This window comes from Euprymna scolopes, chromosome 40 (assembly GCF_053919585.1).
Source record: "Euprymna scolopes isolate OS-2025 chromosome 40, ASM5391958v1, whole genome shotgun sequence".
Lineage (NCBI taxonomy): Eukaryota > Metazoa > Mollusca > Cephalopoda > Sepiida > Sepiolidae > Euprymna > Euprymna scolopes.
In genome coordinates, this window is record NC_136521.1 from 3309613 (window position 1) to 3329267 (window position 19655).

The 19655-nt window shown below is 37.4% G+C and overlaps 2 protein-coding genes across 2 annotated transcripts in view; one reads left to right on the top strand and one right to left on the bottom strand.

Moving 5' to 3' along the window:
* Positions 1-19655, bottom strand: part of LOC145265707 (S-crystallin SL20-1-like) — a 296744-nt gene that overhangs the window by 272970 nt on the left and 4119 nt on the right. The gene's annotated exons all lie outside the window — the stretch shown is intronic.
* LOC145265706 (S-crystallin SL20-1-like) overlaps positions 11378-19655 on the top strand; it is a 16585-nt gene continuing 8307 nt past the window's right edge. Inside the window, exons 1-4 of the mRNA XM_080121763.1 lie at positions 11378-11732; positions 13548-13643; positions 17766-17881; positions 18391-18513. Coding sequence (XP_079977889.1) covers positions 11600-11732; positions 13548-13643; positions 17766-17881; positions 18391-18513 — 468 coding nt within the window. The 5' untranslated portion in view covers positions 11378-11599. The remainder of the gene's footprint in view (positions 11733-13547; positions 13644-17765; positions 17882-18390; positions 18514-19655) is intronic.

Genomic DNA, 19655 nt, shown 5'->3' on the forward strand with positions numbered 1-19655 from the left:
TCGCAGCAGCCTTGGGAATGTTCTACATTGTATTTGTTCCAATTCATGTTCCCTGTGAACCTTAGGCCGAAAAGTTTTTAAAAAAATACTTTCAGGTAATGTGTTTATTAAAAAAAACATGGCATTATGTGAAAAAATGTCGTTGTATGTATTTTTCGAAAATAAAAACTGTTTTTTTTTTGTTTTTATTTTATTTGCCTTTTATTAAACCTACAAATGTGTCAGACACTTTGCTTTACCCTATGTGTACATTTGACATCTTAGCGATAATCAAATGCATCATACGTCAAACAGAAAAATAGACATATTCGTATACACTCGTAAATATATGAACACATTATGTAGACTGTATTACAATTCCATCATCTATAAATATAAAAGTGAAAATGTTTGTATGTGTGTTCGCTTTTTCTGTGTGTCTACAAAAGGCTTCTTTCAGAGAAGCGTTCGGTCGGTTCAACACTTTTTAAAACTTTTTATATCACATAAAAATCGTAATATCTCACAGTTAACAATAAAGCTAGCCTGTCTATTTAATTTGCTCGATTTCGGGAAGATAAATATTCAATATTTGTCGTTAGCCGCATGTGGGTTAGTCTTTTTCCTATAAGATCTTGGGGGGGGGCGACGAAAAAGGCGTTCAGCAGTAAATGACATACTATCCCGCAGTCAAACTTTACCTCATTAATTCATTAAAACGCGCACCTGACAAATCCAAGTAGTTAAATAAATTCAAACGTGTTTCCGTTAGCATCTCGCGGTGGGGCAATGGTTAACGTCTCACTTTTTTTTCACACTTTAATTTACAACTTTGCCTCAACGGTTCGGGTTCGATCCTCATACTTACTTTTTTAACCCCCCCCCCCACACACACACCTCCAAACACCCGGGCAACGCCGGGTACCCCTCGCTAGTAAAACTTAAAAGGCATCCATGGTTAATTGTAGAAAGTTCTTTTCCTATGTAAATATTCTGCCTTCACATTACATAAAGAAGTATCAACGGGATGAAGCTGATGACAAAAATCAGAGAGGAAAATCCCTCTATTAATTTTCATTTTGCTTAATGCAAAGTTAAATTGGTTTTCCAATTCTTTATGCTGTTCTTTATAGATGCTCGAATGTCCCGTCCATGCATTTGAATTACTTGTCAAGAAGTACCATGTCAAATGTATCCTTATAATCTACACTGCATATAACAAGGGCGGGGCAAGATCAAAGTGTAGTTCCGGAAGATACTGCTAGCAACGACCATATGTGGGGGAAACCCCACATATAAGACCTTGGTCAATGTAGGGGCAACCCTTCATACAAATTGTCACTATCCAACTCCCCTACTCCCCGGGGAGTTGGTCCCCATTTCCCCTTCACTCCTCACTTTAAAAATCGGCCTTGTGCCTAATTTGCACAGTGAGGGAGCAAATAAATACCCCAAAGTGTAGTATCTGTTCTGCAGATTTTACACGTGAGGTAGGGAATCCAAGAGGACTCCAAACTTTGCCTCACCCATCTGGTCTATCCAGGGTTGCTCTGGCCTCATCGATGAAAGAACAGTTTTTTCATGAGTTTCGGATCAAGATCAAAGTGTAGCATCTGTTCCGGCAGATACTGCAAGCAAAGACCATATGTGGGGGCGACCCCATATATAAGACCTTGGTCAATGTAGGGGAAACCCTTCATACCAATTGTCACTATCCAGCTCCCCTACTCCCCAGGGAGTTGGTCCCATTTCCCCTTCACTCCTCACATTAAAAATAGGCCTTGTGCCTAATTTGCTCGGTGGGAGAGCAAATAAATACCATCTGTTCCGACAGATACTGCAAGCAAAGACCATATGTGGGGCAAACCCCACATATAAGACCTTGGTCAATGTCGGGGCACCCTTCATACAAATTGTCACTATCCAGCTCCCCTACTCCCCGGGGAGTTGGTCCCCATTTCCCCTTCACTCCTCACTTTAAAAATCGGCCTTGTGCCTAATTTGCTCAGTGGAGGAGCAAATAAATACATCACAGTGTAGTATCTGTTCTTCAGATGCTGCACTTAAATTTCTTGTTCTCCGTCAGTAGAGGAGAAGTCCTTCACGACTGAGACAATTTTTATTTTTGTTCCTTTTGTCCACATTAAAAAACGACCCTGGTGTCTAACTATGTCTCGTGGGGAGGCATTGTAAATAGGAACAAGGTGGCTAGATCTTCGTTTACAGTTTTTTATGACTTTTTTTACCGATACGAAGGCGGCCTTTAATGTAATGCGATCTTTTTTAGATACTGTTCTTTAGGCAGCAAATTGTTTAAGTCCAAATGATCATAGATAGTTTCAAACAATATGCTGATGAAACGTTTCCACATAACGTGTCACTTCCCCTGCTTTTCTCTTATCTTTCATGGTGCGACTCATGGAAGATAACTGTTACCAAACAGTCGTTTAATATTGTTGCGGGAAGTGAGTGAAGAGCTGGAAGGTTATATAACCAGTCTCATTCGTCTCCGTCAGGTCAAAGGGCTTTCCGAATTGTAGAGCTTTCTGACCTTCACCTTCAGAATCTCAACAGTGACTGTTCTGTTAATTCGTCGCTCAATTCCAGAGGAAAACGCTCTTCCAATATATTTGACCCATTCTTCATCACGTTGATGTTTTACTTCCTTTTCGCAAATGTCTTTCTAGAATAGACGAAGTTGATCAGAATCAGGTACAACGTCTTCCCTCTTTCATTTCCGTCTTATTGATTAAAAAATAAGTTTCTAGTTATTGACGAACAGTCTGTTCTTCCGATACTGCTCAATTTTGCCACTGTAACGTTTAAATCTGCAAGTTTTTGCTGTTATTTTATTTTATTTTTTTTTACATAGGCATCACCATATTATCAAGGCCAAGAGGCCACTCAAGGATAAGGGTTAAAGAGTGTACAATAGAAATGAAAATTTGGTAAATTTGATAGCTTATATGGAACGGCTCATCAAGAACTTATTTACGTTAGACTTGAAGACAACCATATTGTAGTCAGCCGGAAAGCAGGAAAACGGAAGACAATTCAACAGGCGTGCAGTTCTAATAAAAAAAGCTTTGTTCATGGAATCTACGTTTAGGTTTAGGCACAGATAAAGAGTGGGGGGAATTATTGATAGTGTTTACAGCTAGACGCGTGTTTCTTGTGAAAGTTTGGCGAGGGGGGACCATAGATTGAAACTCAGTCGAACACTTTCCATGAAAATAACGATACATCAGAGACAAACTCGCAACATCTCTTCTGTGAGATAGAGGTTGCAAGGAAGAGAAAAGGACATCTCCTACGAGGCTACGAAGTCTATTTTGAACTCTATCAAGGCAAGACAAGTCCTTTCTAGCAGCTCCTGCCCAGATGTGGCAACAGTATTCCATCCTTGGACGTACCTGGCTCTTATATAGATAGGGAATTGCATCAGCAGTGAGATATCTACTGGATCGATAGAAAGATCCCACCATTTTTCCAGCGGCTTTGGCAACAGATTTCATGTACGTGTTCCATTTAAGATCAGGAGTAATGGTCAAGCCCAGATGCTTGTCAAAACTTGAGGCCTCCTGAAGACGAGAGCCATTCATTTCAATTGATGCCAGATGGGGATCAGAATGTTGATGATGTAAAGAGAGAAGCTTGGTTTTAGATGCATTTAAAGTAACCAGCCACTCCTTTCCCCATTGCACTACATGCTCAAGATCAGAGGAGAGAGAATTGGAGAGAACTTGGTCGTTTACTATCTTAGATGTGCTACCATAAATGGTAGTGTCGTCAGCATAAATGTCTACAAATGATGTAAGGATGTGATTTGGAAGATCATTAATGTAGATCAGGAAAAGAGTTGGGCCCAGGATGGACCCCTGAGGGACACCGGCATTAACACTGTGGGCTTCTGAGTTTTATTGACGCCCACAATTTCCGATAAGTTTTCTTACGCAATTTCTCTTTATTTCTTTGATTTTAATAGCAGGTAACTATCCATAGTCTATATCGGATAAATAGGGATCATTTTTCAAAATAAACAACAGGCCACCCGGCATTGCCCGGTCATAAAATACGCTTAAATATGATATTTTGATTAATGCAGATTTTGTATTTATTATATTGGAGCCAATATACAGTGCGAATTTTAAAAGTTTATAAAAAATGACTCGTGTGCCCCCACCGAGAAGCGAAACAAAAACGTTTAGCTTATGATTTACTTTTTCCCTTGACGTTAATGACTGTACTATGAAGACATGCTCGCTGCGAGGCTAAACATTAAAACAGGAACGAATAGCTATTACGTTACGCATGCATATTTGTAATACCGTCGTTTGACTTACACCTGGCAAATTTCATTTTTATTTAATTATTACACATGTACACCGATGTTCCCCGGTTAAAACCAAATATAAAGTGTTGCATTGGTTCGAATACCCTAAATATGAAGTTTCATGTCTGTAGACCAAAAAATGACAAAGTAGTTTTATATGTTAAATTTGTTAAATATATATATATATCTACGCATACATAAATATATATAGAAAGAGGTTAGTGTTTACTATAAACTTTTTACGAAAATATTACGCAAGTATAAATCATGTAGACTATCTGCATGAATATAATGACACGTAATAGTTAACTAAAGATGATCATCCCATGAGAAAACCGACAAAACATATACGGAATTAAAGTGGCAACGACGAGTCTTTAAGATGATCAACTTAGTTGTTGGCCATCGGATGTTGACAACTACCAATAACGCGCCTTAGTCGAAGTCAATGCACACACAGTTGTTCGAGAACTTGCTTCTGAATTAGACGTAACGTATACGACGATTTCCAACCACTTGATAGAGATTGGAAATACAAAAAAAAATGATAAATGGGCACCACACAAATTGAATGGTTACCAAAAGAAACCCTGTTATGAAGTGTAATCTTTCCTTTTTCTACGCAACAACGACCCGTTTCTCGAGCGGGTTGTGACTTGCGATTAAAAGTGATTTCTTTACGACAACCGGCGACGCTCAACTGAGTGGTTACACGCTGACGAAGCTCCACGACACTTCCCTAAGCTAGATGCGCAACAAAAGAAGTTCATGCAGGCTATTTGGTGGTCTGGGACCGATTTCATCAATGACAGCTTTTTGAATGCAAGCGAAACCATTATGACATGGAAGTACAGTTAACAAATGAATGAAATGAGCCAGAAATCTCAACAGGCAACATTAGTCAACAGAAAAAAAAGATTCTTCTTCACGACAATGCCTGACCGCACGTTGCTAAAATGACCCTGCAGAAATTGAACGAATTGGGCTGCGAAACTCTGCCTCATCTGCTATACTCTTCAGACCTCTCACATACCGACTACCACTTTTCAAGCATCTCGAAACTTTCTGCGTGAGAAAATGCTTGAAAAACCTAAGCGATATCAAAAACGTCTTCAGCTACTTCATCGCCACCAGAACGCAAGATTTTTATGTTAATGGCATAAATACATTTGTCTTGCGTTGGCAAAAGTGTGTTGATTCTGATTGTACTTATTTGGATCAATAAATTATTGTTCGAGTCGAGATGTTTTTATTTGAATTTAAAAATGAAAAACCGCAAGAAATTTATTGTCAACCTGATATCTATAATGTAAACCTCACCTGTTTGTTTAAATGTATGTATGTATGTATGTATGTATGTATGTATGTATGTATAAAACTTTTGACAGAGGTGACAGATTTTCACGAGGTCAGTATCGTGGTGAAGCTCGACCCTTCGGACGACAACTATCGAAAAATTGGCTAAATATATTACTTTCGTTCACCCTCAACTGGGCGTTTTTCTATAAGGAAGGGTCGTATTTTTCGAAAGTCATTCCCTCTTTTCAATTGACTAGCCTTAATTCAAACCTACGTCACTTCCGATTCGGCGATGGGCGCAAGAGTACAGACGTCACTTTTTTTTTCATGTTCTTTTTCTCCTTCGCGATACGGGTCCAGGCCTGCCAACCTACTACCATTTTTTTTGGCTCAACACACACCTCCAAACACCCGGGAAACGCTGGGCACGCAGGCTAGTATACTATAAATACCGGAAGACTGGGTATTAATGCTTGGTCTAGATGTGGAGTAGCAACCAAGCTTGTTCATAGTTGTATGTTCTTTTAAATACATTTTTCTTTTCGATTCTCGTGTTTTGTTCTGCTTTTAACTCTTAGAGTTTTGGCAATCCGCCATCGCAATACCACATTTACTCTTACATTTACTCGGATACTACTGAGCTTATGTGGCTTCAATTTTGCATTGACCTTTTGTTATAATACGTTGCAGCGAACGAAGTATTTTCGTATTCGTTTAATCTATAGCTAGAGATTAATGAGGGTTAAAATGGATGCGTATTCAATGCAAAAATGAGCACAAATTTAACCATATTCAACCATCACTTCGTCATAAAACACTCATTCTAAGTCGATGCCTCCGTTCAGTCTCGAAAGACGAAGAGTGGTCCCTGTAGAGGTAGCTGCGCGTGTAATTGTGAGGCAAGGGTTTCGCAATCTCCAACCACACCTTCCTGAGTCGGCATTGTTTGAGTCCAGTGGCAGGGAGAAGTCTAGGACGACTGGAAACAATGCTGAGATAAGTGGAGATCACAAACAACACATGGAAGTCCCAAATAACCCTTATCCCTGAGTGGCTTCCGGGCCTTGATAAGTGGTGATCACTGTGTAAAAAAAAAAAAATGGTCACCCATCAGGCTCATCGTTGATTAAGTTCGGTGATCTAATGGGAACCGATGTGACAAACGTGATAATGTGATTCTAAGTCAACAGTCTATAATGTTTCCCTGTTTTTAAACAGCTAAAACTTCTTTTCCTTGGCCTTTTGGTCAAGATCACAGTGTAGTTAGGGGTTATTAGTTAGATTAGGATCCACAGAGTGATTGAGGTATTTTGGTAAATGTTGCCAGTCAAGAGTAAGACTTCAAAGTCTCATCTGTTACGCAGTCAAAAAGACCCTGTACCCTCCCCCTCCCAATTTCTTGTAGGGCCTTGTGCCTAATTTTGTTGAATTGAATTTTTTGTACGTTTTTTATGTTCAATTTTTTCTTTCTCAATAAAATATATAAACAAGATCACAGTGTAGTATCTGTTCCGGCAGATGCTGCAAGCTATGACTAGCTATGACTAGCAAAGACCAGATGTGGGGGCAACCCCACATGCCTGACCATTAACCAGCTCCCATTTCCCACCTCTCGGGAGCTGGTCCCCTTTTTCCCTTTCCCCTCCCTTCACTCCTCACATTAAAAATCGGCCTTGTGCCTAATTTGCTCGGTGAGGGAGCAAATAAACACCATCTGTTCCGGCAGATACTGCACTTTAAGATAATTTGTACCAGTCAATGGAGGGGAAACCCTCTATACTGGGACAATTATTATTTTTGGTAACCAGAGTGCCCCCTTTTTGCCTACTTTTAGGGGAGCTGGTTTTTACCTCACATTAAAAACGGCCTTGTGCCTAATTTGCTCAGTGGGGGAGCAAATAAATACCATCTGTTCCGGCAGATGCTGCACTTAAGATAATTTGTACCAGTCAATGGAGGGGAAACCCTCTATACTGGGACAATTATTATTTTTGGTAACCAGAGTGACCCCTTTAGGGGAGCTGGTTTTTACCTCACATTAAAAACGGCCTTGTGCCTAATTTGCTCAGTGGGGGAGCAAATAAATACCATCTGTTCCGACAGATGCTGCAAGCTATGACTAGCAAAGACCAGATGTGGGGGCAACCCCACATGCCTGACCATTAACCAGCTCCCATTTCCCACCTCTCGGGAGCTGGTCCCCTTTTTCTCTTCCCCCTCCCTTCACTCCTCACATTAAAAATCGGCCTTGTGCCTAATTTGCTCGGTGGGGGAGCAAATAAATACCATCTGTTCCGGCAGATGCTGCACTTAAGATAATTTGTACCAGTCAATGGAGGGGAAACCCTCTATACTGGGACAATTATTATTTTTGGTAACCATAGTGCCCCCTTTTTGCCTACTTTTAGGGGAGCTGGTTTTAACCTCACATTAAAAACGGCCTTGTGCCTAATTTGCTCAGTGGGGGAGCAAATAAACACCATCTGTTCCGGCAGATGCTGCAAGCTATGACTAGCAAAGACCAGATGTGGGGGCAACCCCACATGCCTGACCATTAACCAGCTCCCATTTCACACCTCTCGGGAGCTGGTCCCCTTTTTCCCTTCCCCTTCCCTTCACTCCTCACATTAAAAATTGGCCTTGTGCCTAATTTGCTCGGTGGGGGAGCAAATAAATACCATCTGTTCCGACAGATACTGCAAGCTAAGACCAGATGTGGGGGCAACCCCACATGCCTGACCTTTAACCAGCTCCCATTTCCCACCTCTTGGAAGCTGGTCCCCTTTTTCCCTTCATTCCTCACATTAAAAATTGGCCTTGTGCCTAATTTGCTTGGTGGGGGAGCAAATAAATACCATCTGTTCCGGCAGATACTGCAAGCTATGACTAGCAAAGACCAGATGTGGGGGCAACCGCACATGCCTGACCTTTAACCAGCTCCCATTTCCCACCTCTCGGGAGCTGGTCCCCTTTTTCCCTTCCCCCTCCCTTCACTCCTCACATTAAAAATTGGCCTTGTGCCTAATTTGCTTGGTGGGGGAGCAAATAAATGCCATCTGTTCCGGCAGATACTGCAAGCTATGACTAGCTATGACTAGCAAAGACCAGATGTGGGGGCAACCGCACATGCCTGACCCTTAACCAGCTCCCATTTCCCACCTCTCGGGAGCTGGTCCCCTTTTCCCTTCCCCCTCCCTTCATTCCTCACAGTAAAAATCGGCCTTGTGCCTAATTTGCTCGGTAGGGGAGCAAATAAATACCATCTGTTCTTCAGATGCTGCACTTCTATTTCTTGTTCTCTTTCGGTGAAGGAGAAATCCTTCACGACTGAGACAATTTTTATTTTTGTACCTTTTCTCCACGTTAAAAAACGACCCTAGTGTCTAACTCTGTCCCGTAGGGAGGCATAGTAAATAGGTACATACTTATTACTGGATGTTTCTGTTAAGAACCCAATTGAATAGCCAGGTTCCTAATGGCACAATTTTAACTTTTATAGAAACTTTTTGGAGATTTGCAGACCTATACATTTCTGGAAAGGTTTTTAGTCGTACATTACATCGGCATTTTTAATATACACATCTGAGAAAATTTTATAACCACCACCATTGTTTTCATTGGTCCTGAAAATGTAGGTTTAGCAGTTTAAAACAGTGTTCCAGCTTATTTAGAAGCCGAGGTATTAACTAAACGTACATCTTATGTCGGCCATTTTGTAAATCCAATATGGAAGCCATGTACGTAGTATCTGGGCAAATGCAAACATTGATTTTCTGATTCCTGAAACAAAAACCTTTCCAAAAATGTATAGGTTTGCAAATCTCAAAAAAGTTCCCACAAAATTACATTAGGAACCTGACTACTTTATTACTGGATGTTTGTAAAGCCGGAATAAACCTGGAGCAGGGAGAAAATTCTAAAGACAGGCGTTTCGAGAAAACACGTTATTAGAGTAGGAAGCTTTCCAGTTCGTTCGGAAGATGCATTACTTGTAAAAAAAACAAAAAAAACAGATATAGTGATTTGGGACAGAGCAAACAAAAAAGTGACCGTAATAGAGGCCAGTGTACCCAATGATACAGGGCTTAACAGAGTTGAGAGGGAAAAGATAACAAAGTATCAAAGACTTATGTATGATATGAAACGGAATTGGAAATTAAAAGACGTTTCAATTATACCAGTCATCATAGGAGTAACTGGGCTTATGAAAAAGAACTTTAAAAAGTACATAGCAAGCATACCCGGTGAACCAAGTGCAAGTGAAATACAAACAATTGCACTGAAAGGGACGGCTAGAATCCTGAAAAGATCTCTTGGTTGGACTCACTAAAATACGGGTAAATGTCAGACATCTGGTTGGATGTCCCACCCCCTAGAATAAAAAAGTTTAAGAAAAATGAAAAAAAAAACTATATGTCTGTCTATTTGTCTATCCGTCTGTCTGTCTGTCCGTCTGTCTGTCTGTCTGTCTCCATATTTTCAAACTCTATCTCCTATAAACTAAAATCACAGAGCGGCGCTAGAATTTTCAAATGGTTGGATTTTTACCGGCCGTTTTTTTAATGTGTCTTGACCTGGTTGAAATTGTTTTTAAAGGAGTCAAACATTAGTTCAATTGTTATACAGTTTGTACATTCATATTCGTTTATTTATTTCTTTTTTTAATCGGTTTATGTACGTCACGTCGATACAGTGCTAACGTCACCGGCTTCGAATGCTACAGTTTCTGGTTCGATTCTAGCTGATGGTACATAAAAACTTTTTTTTTTTACTTTTGAAATCACAATAATAATAATAATAATAATAATAATATATACGAATCTGGACAGAGTAAAATATATTTAAGCGTATTTTACTCCCGAGCATAGCTGGGTTCCGCCTCCGTGCTAGTTTATGATAATATGTTAGCTTTTATTTTCCCCGATATAATTCTATTAAGAATTCTCTCAGAAAGATCAAATACTTACGGTAGAAAGCACGTGAAGGTTGCCAACATCTTTAAGTGAAAGTGCTTTTGTAGAAGGAAGTGGGTTCGAACTTGGAACGTCCAGCTTGTCGGTTCGAATCTTTAATTTTTGTTGAATTCATTGTTAAAGATTCTGCTGCACAGTTGTATTGTTTGAGGATTTGATTGTCTTAAAACTGGTTTTACAACACACTACGATATTTAATGGACATTAGATTTCTCTGTGAATCAATCTGATCTACATATATTTAATTGATATCGCTTTTTTATTTAGACACTTTCAGATCCGTCCGGATCCATCATCAGGTAACTTTAAAAATTTAGAATATTTATAAATAATTTCGGTCCTGGATATGACCTTAAACTATATCCGATGATGAAGCCCCAGCTTGCGGGCTTTGGGGAGTGTGAAGCCACTCTTTAATTGTCATTGCTCCTAGGTCCATCCTGACCCGGAGTGGAAGTACCTGTTAGGGTCCCAACTATGGATTAAATAGAAATCTACATAAAAAATACATAACAAATATACTCTCTTAAAAAATTGTTCTTCAAAATCACTAGATTCGGCATTAAACAACCTAAAAAGGGTTAATGTGCCGTAAAACAAAAACAAACAAACAACACACAACGATATGCTTTTAACGAGCCAAGTTTTCTATATATTTTTCGAATTAATTTAGCTTTGAACAACCAAACAGACGAACTGACAGGAAGTCAATTATTTAATTAAAGACAAAACCATCGCAGTAATTGAATACATTCGAGCCATTTAAAATCCTGTACACTTTCTCTGCACGATGAAAAGTTTCCGTAATTGAAATGTTTATGTGCACTGCTAAATAATTAAGTTATGCACTGCAAAATCATCAGGTGTCCTTGGCTAATACGCAATCACTCTAACAAGTCTGTTAACCTGTAGTTCCAGAAAGACTATAAATATACCGGTGTTGACAATCTTTGGAATCAAACAAGACTTAGAGTCAAAGCAGAACGTTTCTTTCCAAGTTTTTGCAGCAGCAACGATGCCTAACTACACACTGTACTACTTCAATGGCCGCGGCCGTGCCGAGATCCTTCGTATGATGTTTGCCGCTGCCGGCGTCAAATACATGGACAAGAGATTCGAGTTCAACGAATGGGACAAATATAGGAATGGTAAGAAATTAATTAATTTATTAATAACTATATATGTAGCATCACGTATTATATATATAATATATATATATATATATATATATATATATATAGAGAGAGAGAGAGAGAAGGAAAGAGAGAGAGAGAACAACAGGAGTATGAAATGAAATCACTGAACTATATATTGGTAGATATGGATTCGTTCATTTATTGAATAATGGAATACAATCAAAATTTGGGGGATATAAACGACTCTTTATTCCAAGGCATTTCGAAGCCTAATGCTTCTCATCAAAAGAGTAGAGAAGGTGCTAGGTAGCATGGTGCATTGTATAAGCTCCAATGATAATTGTTGAGTTTGGCATTATCCAGATATAATTGTGGAATTGAACTTTTTTCCACTTACGCATTAAGCTATATTTATATATATATATATATATATATATATATATATATATGTGTGTGTGTGTGTGTGTGTGTGTGTGTGTGTGTGTGTGTGTGTGTGTGTGCATTTTCGGCCCAAACATAGCATAGTGGCACTTTGATATAACAGGCTACTATCTGGGACATTATTTAAAGAGTTTTGCAGCAAGATGTTTGTTCACATTACACTAGAACTTTTGCATACGTTTTTGTTTCGGTTTCGATTATAGCTGATGGCATTTCTGTTAACCATTTTTTTATAAATTATTGTATCAAGAATTCCTCATAAATTTTGGTTTGGGTTTCGATTATAGCTGATGGCACTTCTGTTAATCATTTTTTATAAATTATTGTATCAATAATTCTTCATAAGTTTTGGTTTCGGTTTCGATTATAGCTGATGGCACTTCTGTAAACCATTTTTTATAAATTATTGTATCAAGAATTATGGGTATACTTTTTTTATTTTTTTGGAAATCGCAACTTTATAAAATATAAAACTTGACAGAACATTAACTCTATAATAATATATACGAAATCTGAAAGAATTAGAATATCATATTTAAGCGTACTTTACGACCGAGCTAAGCCAGGCGTCCCTGCTAGCATAGATAAATACTTTTGCAGTTTTAACAAAAGAGCTACAATATTATCATAACGTGTCCATTTACGCTGAACATCCACAGAATGCCAACATCAAAATATTACATATGAGTGAGTCCTTGTGGAATTTCCATAGGTCTCGCTAGTTAATATATTATTAACTCATACATACACAACAAGACTTGCTTTAGGCTTCAACCTCCGTCCCATAGACGAAATGTTGCATCCATTTGCCTACTTTACAAGTATTTAATAGATACTCAGACGAACTACAAGCCCTTGCATCGATCCCGTCGACGTAAATATTATGTTGGTGAACAAATAATGTCGTTTTTACAAATATAGTTGAAGATCAGAAAACGTAATTATTTTTGCACCAACCTGATACAACCAGCAAATCCATCAAACAGCAAACCCACCAAGCAGCAAAATCTCACCCCTACACAATAAAAATCCCTAGATGTAAGAAAGCCTTCTACTCTAATACATCCATAGAACTGCTAGACTTTGAAATCCTTTCCGGGTTTCTGCATGTACTGACATGCAGAAGTTCTTCAAGTGTAATGCCAACAGACATTTTGCTGCTCAACTCTCTGCATACTACCCCTGCAAATTTATGTCCCTAATAGTAGCCCCCCCCTGCATCAAAATCACATAGTGCCATGTTTGGGATGAAAATGCAATAAAAAAAATTGACTCATAAGTAAAATCGTTTTTAAAGACAAGCGTTACACCGTAAAAGTTTGTTTTTTTTCAATTTTTCTAAAATATATATTAATTAAAAATGCATTTTTGTTTGTTTGTTTTCAGATATGCCTTGCATGCGCGTACCCGTCTTGGAGATGGATGGTGGCAACAGGATGCCCGAGACAATGGCCATTGCCAGGTACCTGGCCCGCGAACACAGTAAGTATTGCTATGGAGAATAAACTTTATTAGTTAACTTTGCTCGGGCCCTATGTACTGTTCATAACTTGCCCTACGTGTGAATACACTTAATGTAAGACTAGCGAGGGGTATCCGGCGTTGCCCAGGTGTTTGGAGGTGTGTGTGGAAACTCCGGGGGTGGGGTTAAAGAAAATAAGTATGAGGATCGAACCCGAACCGTGGAGGCAAAGTTGTAAATTAAAGTGTGAAAAATAAAAAAAAACGTGCGACGTTAACCATTGCCCCGCCGCGAGATGCTAACCGAAACACGTTTGAATTTATTTAATTACTTTGATTTGGCAGGTGCCCGTTTTAATGAGTTAATGAGGTCAAGTTTGACTGCGGGATTTTTATTTTCCCAAGATGTTATAGGAAAAAGACTAACCCACATTCGGCGAGCGACAAATGTTGAATATTTATCTTCCCGAAATCGAGCAAATTAAATAGACAGGCGAGCTTCGTTGTTAACTGTGAGATATTACGATTTATATGTGATATAAAAAGTTTTAAAAAGTTGTGAAGCTAGCGACCGCTTCTCTGAAAAAAAAGCCTTTTGTAGACACACAGAAAAAGCGACCATACATACATACATACATACATACATACATACATTTTCGCTTTTATATATATAGATTTCAAATGTTTACACCAAAATTTGTCTGAGTAATTTCGTAGAGACCGCAGAGGTCATTTTTTTAACCTAGACTCCAACTCTGACCCTTAACATTTATTATTTTGATCTTAAATCAAAATACAAAGTTTTACCTATGTTTAAGTTACCTACATAAAAAAAAATTCAAGTCTTTAGACTCAAAATTGGCGAAGAAATTTGATAGAATCTGCAAAGATCAACTCTTTCCACTTTGACCTTTTGGTAGCAAAATTATGGCCCCCAAACTAATTAAAATGCTTGCCGCATGTCTGAATACCCGCTATGTATAAATTTTAAATGTTTTGACCAACAATTGGCCGAGTAGTTTGATAGACATCGCAAAGGTCAAATCTTTAGAACTTTGACCCCTTAGCAGCCACATTTTCGAACCAAACTCATTAAAAAGCTTGCTTTATTTCTGAATACTATTTATGTAAAATTTCAAATGTTTAGACCAGAAATTGGCTGAGTAATTTGGTAGAGACCGCAGAGGTCTATTTTTTTTTTTTTAACTTTGACCCCAATTTTGTCCCCTTAACATTTATTTTTCGGGTCTCATATTAAATTAAAAAGTTTGATCCATGTCCAAGTAACCTACATTTAAAATTTTGAGTGAGACCGGATGAGTTTGGCAGATTTTTCAAAGGTCAAATCGTTGAACTTTGACCACTTGGCAGACAAATTTCTGGCCGAAAACTGATTAAAAATATTTATCCAAAGCTTAATACACCTTATGTCAAATCTCGAGTCTGTAGACCTAAAATTACAGAGTTGTTTGGTAGGGAAATGTGCACACATACACATACACATACATTTTCACTTTTATAGATATACTAGCGAGGGGTACCCGGCGTTGCTCGGGTGTTTAGCGGTGTTGGGGGGGGGGGTAAAAAAGAAAGTATGAGGATCAAACCCGAACCCTTGAAGCAAAGTTGTAAATTAAAGTGTAAAAAAAGAAAACGTGAGACGTTAACCATTGCCCCACCGCGAGATGCTAACGGGAACACGTTTGAATTTATTTCATTACTTGGATTTAGCAGGTGCCTGTTTTAATGAGTTAATGAGGTAAAGGATTTTTATTTTCCCACGATGTTATAGGTAAAAGACTAACCCACATGCGGCGAGCGACAAATGTTGAATATTTATCTTCCCGAAATCGAGCAAATTAAATAGACAGGCGAGCTTCGTTGTTAACTGTGAGATATTACGATTTATATGTGATACAAAATGTTTTAAAAAGTTGGGAAGCGACCGACCGCTTCTCTGAAAGAAACCTTTTGTAGACATACAGAAAAAGCGAACACATATACATACATACATGCATACATTTTCGCTTTTATATTTATAGATGAATTACTAGCAGGGAGACCCGACGTTACCCGAGATTGACTGAGGAGAGGTTTCAAACTCACATATTCTATTATCATCGAAATCGGTTAATTCTTCCATTTTTCTATCAAACCGATTAAATGCCTGCTATAATAAAGCAACCCATCGCATGCGAGAAAATTCAGATAACTCCTCACAGTGAATAGTCCACAATTCATTGTAGTTTACATTGCACTGTAGAGAACCCACTGTTTATTTCATAAAATTATTTAATATAATGGCTTGAATTGAAGTTTGACAAAAAAAAGGTCAAGTATCTTGGTTCATTAGGCTGTAAACATAATTGTTCAATTCGAACGCGCCCCTGTCATATCATTTTCTGTATTAAGTAAAATATATGTATGCATATTTTACGACCGGGCAACACCAGACGGCTTGCTAGTATTTCTATAAGAGTGAGAATGTGTGTATGAGCACAACTCTCAACATATAAATTCAACATTTTTATCTCCATAATTGAAATTTAGTATATAGGGTATTCAGACATTTGGAAAACATTTTTATCAGTTTTCTATCCTGAAAAAAAAAACGACTGAAAAGGAGACAAAATTGAAAATTTGTACTTGGGGGTGATCCGATTTATATATATATATATATATATATATATATATATATATATATATATATATATATATATATATATATATATACTAGCAAATGTACCCGTCGGTGACTGGGTTCAAAAACAGCCTACAGAAAATGGACTCTGATTTATGAAAAAAGAAGGGTTGTAAAGAGATAGCTTCGAATTTGGGGGTATCAAAACCAAAGCAAAATATGATGAAAGTAAAAATAAAATAGATAAACCCCATAATTTATTATAGCATACCTGTTCACACTGAAACACTTATCACAATATTCTGTGGATCTATATTAAAAAACCTTGTTAAACTTTGTGGCATATTTCCATTCTATGGAGGTCAGGAGCGAACGAACACCCCATAATTTTATTATACCATATTTCTTCAAACTGAAACATAATTATCAAAGTATACTTACGCAGATAGATATGAAAAGGCTTTGTTAAAGTTTGTGCCATATTTCCATGGAGTACAGGCGCGAACGCAGACCCTACAATTTTACATATACTATCCCTATTTAAGTTGAAACATACTTATCAAAGTATTCTTAGTACATCTATATCAAAAACCCTTGTAAACGTTTTTTTTTTATTTCCATACTTTGTGGACCAGGCGCGAACGCTGACCCCACAATTTTTATGAACCACCGCTCTGCCAGATCAAACATGCCCATTCCTGATCCTCGATACATCTTCTATCATTATATGTAATCATTTTTTTTAAATAGTCAACCATATAGGAGCCTATTCGTGACCAGATACACACACACACACACACACACACACACACACATACACACACATTCACACACACACACACAGACGCTCAGCTTTATATTATATATATATATATATATATATATATATATATTAACAGTGGACAAATATATATATATATACATATATATATATATATATATATATATATATATATATATATATATATATATATTTATATACATATTTGTCAATTGTTTCAGGACTGCGCATGCGCAGATCGTTTATATGACAGCTTCCTTATGGTAACGATAAACAAGTTTGAAAAGATCGTGCAAAGTTGGCCTAATGGTTATCTTTTCTCAATAACGACGCCTTGGAATTTTTTTAAATTTTGTACAAACATTAAACATGATATGAGTAAAAAAAAAAGTAACACGACTGATTTTCGGGGGGGCACAAATGATGGGCTTAGTCATTTCTTTTCTTTTGCACTGTGCAGAACTCAAACTTATGTATGTTAAGGCCTTAAACTGCAACGTTTCTTCATTTTCACCAGGATTTGACTGGGGTCTTTTGGGGCTAAATTAGGGGGGGGCAAATGCTAGACTTAATGATTTTTTACGCCTCGTTCACTGTGCACTCTCAGGGGAGGGCATACATGCTTCACTTGTTCAAAGGACATTTAACGTTGCATTTAATACCGGACAATGCCGGGTACATCTGCTTGTTAAATATAAAATTCTCCGTGTCTCTTTCTTAGATTTCTACCCCAAGAACAGCATGGACATGATGAGGTGTGACTACATTGCTGATTGCTTCTATGAAATCATGCACGATTACATGAGGTACTACCACTGGAAGAATGGACGCTTCAGGGTGAGTTGGTCATTTTGGAAATGCTTAATATTTCAGATTTGCATTAGTTTATTACACAGATATATATATATATATATATATATATATATATATATATATATATATATATATATATTAATCGTAGCCCGAAAGCCAGGTCCTACTTTTTGTATTTAAAAACTATTAAAGCAAACTTCACGGATATGCAAGCGACTAAATAAAAGTAAACTAATTTGTATATTTCTTTTAATTTCTCCCACACTTACGTAAATCTAAACGAAAATTTCATGACTAAGCTCCTTTCCTAGTACTGGCCGCCTGTGGAACTCTGTCTCGCTGGCCTGCGTCCTAGATGACTACAACATCAATGGAACACGTTCTTGTTGAATCGCTCCATCCAATCTTCACAAACTGTGGTTTAAGTGACTATTTTACACTTATTAGCCTTTAACCTCGAGTGGCTGTTTCGCCTTGTAAAATAAATCTATTTTGTTTTTACAAAACCGTTTATTTCAATACTTTCGTTTCAGTTTGGTAACAACGGAATGATGGCTTCCAACATGGGAGGTAACTCTAACATGGGAGGCAACTCTGGAATGATGTCACCTACCATGGGAGGCAACAACGGCGACATGATGAACTCCAACTACGACGTAAGTATACTTTTTTTGTTTTGGATTAATTGAATCGCTGTGTCGTATCTACTCCTGGCCTACGTCACTGAAAGAGTAATCCTTCGCATACGGAGGAAATTTCTTTGTGGGTCTTTCGATCTAGAATTTCTCTTTTCGGAAAGCTGGATTTTAACGCACATAAAAAATCGACCTCGTGGGAAGGGAAGTAAGTTGGCATACTATGTTATTTTAATTTTCTTTCTTCTTCTTTTTTCATATGAACCAATTTCGACCAATCAAAGTTCGACCAACAGAGGTTGATTAAAGTTTAGTTGTAGGCCCCTTTTGTTTCAATTTTAAATAAACGATACCGATGTTGTCTGTATTTTCTGTAATACACACACACAAACACTCACCCACACACATATTCACACACACACACACACACACACACACATATATATATATATAGATAGATAGATAGATAGATAGATAGATAGAAAGATAGAAAGATAGATAGATAGATGGTTTTTAAAATATAAACAATATATATGCAGCGCAGCTCTCCATTTAGGGGTACCGAATTGGTAAAAGAGTAAATTATTCCCAACTTGCATTTCGGTAAAATGCACTTCGTATAAATAATTGAATTCATTTAAAACGTATCGGAAACAAAAACAAATAAATAACACACATATGTTTTACACACACACACACACACACACACACACACACACACACACACACACACACACACACACACATATATATATATATATATATATATATATATATATATATATATATATATATATATATATATATATATATATATTATTTTATAGAGGGAATTAGATCTGGAGCTAAATATCAAAGTTTATTTGAATCTATTTATACTTAAACTAACTATATGTATCCTTGAGCTATATTATGTTGAGTAAAATGATTGATAATTGTAAATTACGAATAAGTTTCAAAAGGAAAAACAAACAGAATCTACATACACTCAATTTGATTTTGTTTGTTTTTCTTTTTGAAACTGATTCATAATTTACAATTATCAACCTTTACACTCGATATATATATATATATATATATATATATGAATTTGAGTTTTTTCTCGGCCTTACTTTTCTATTTAAAAATTGTTTAAACAAACTATCGCTTTCCTTATTTTATCC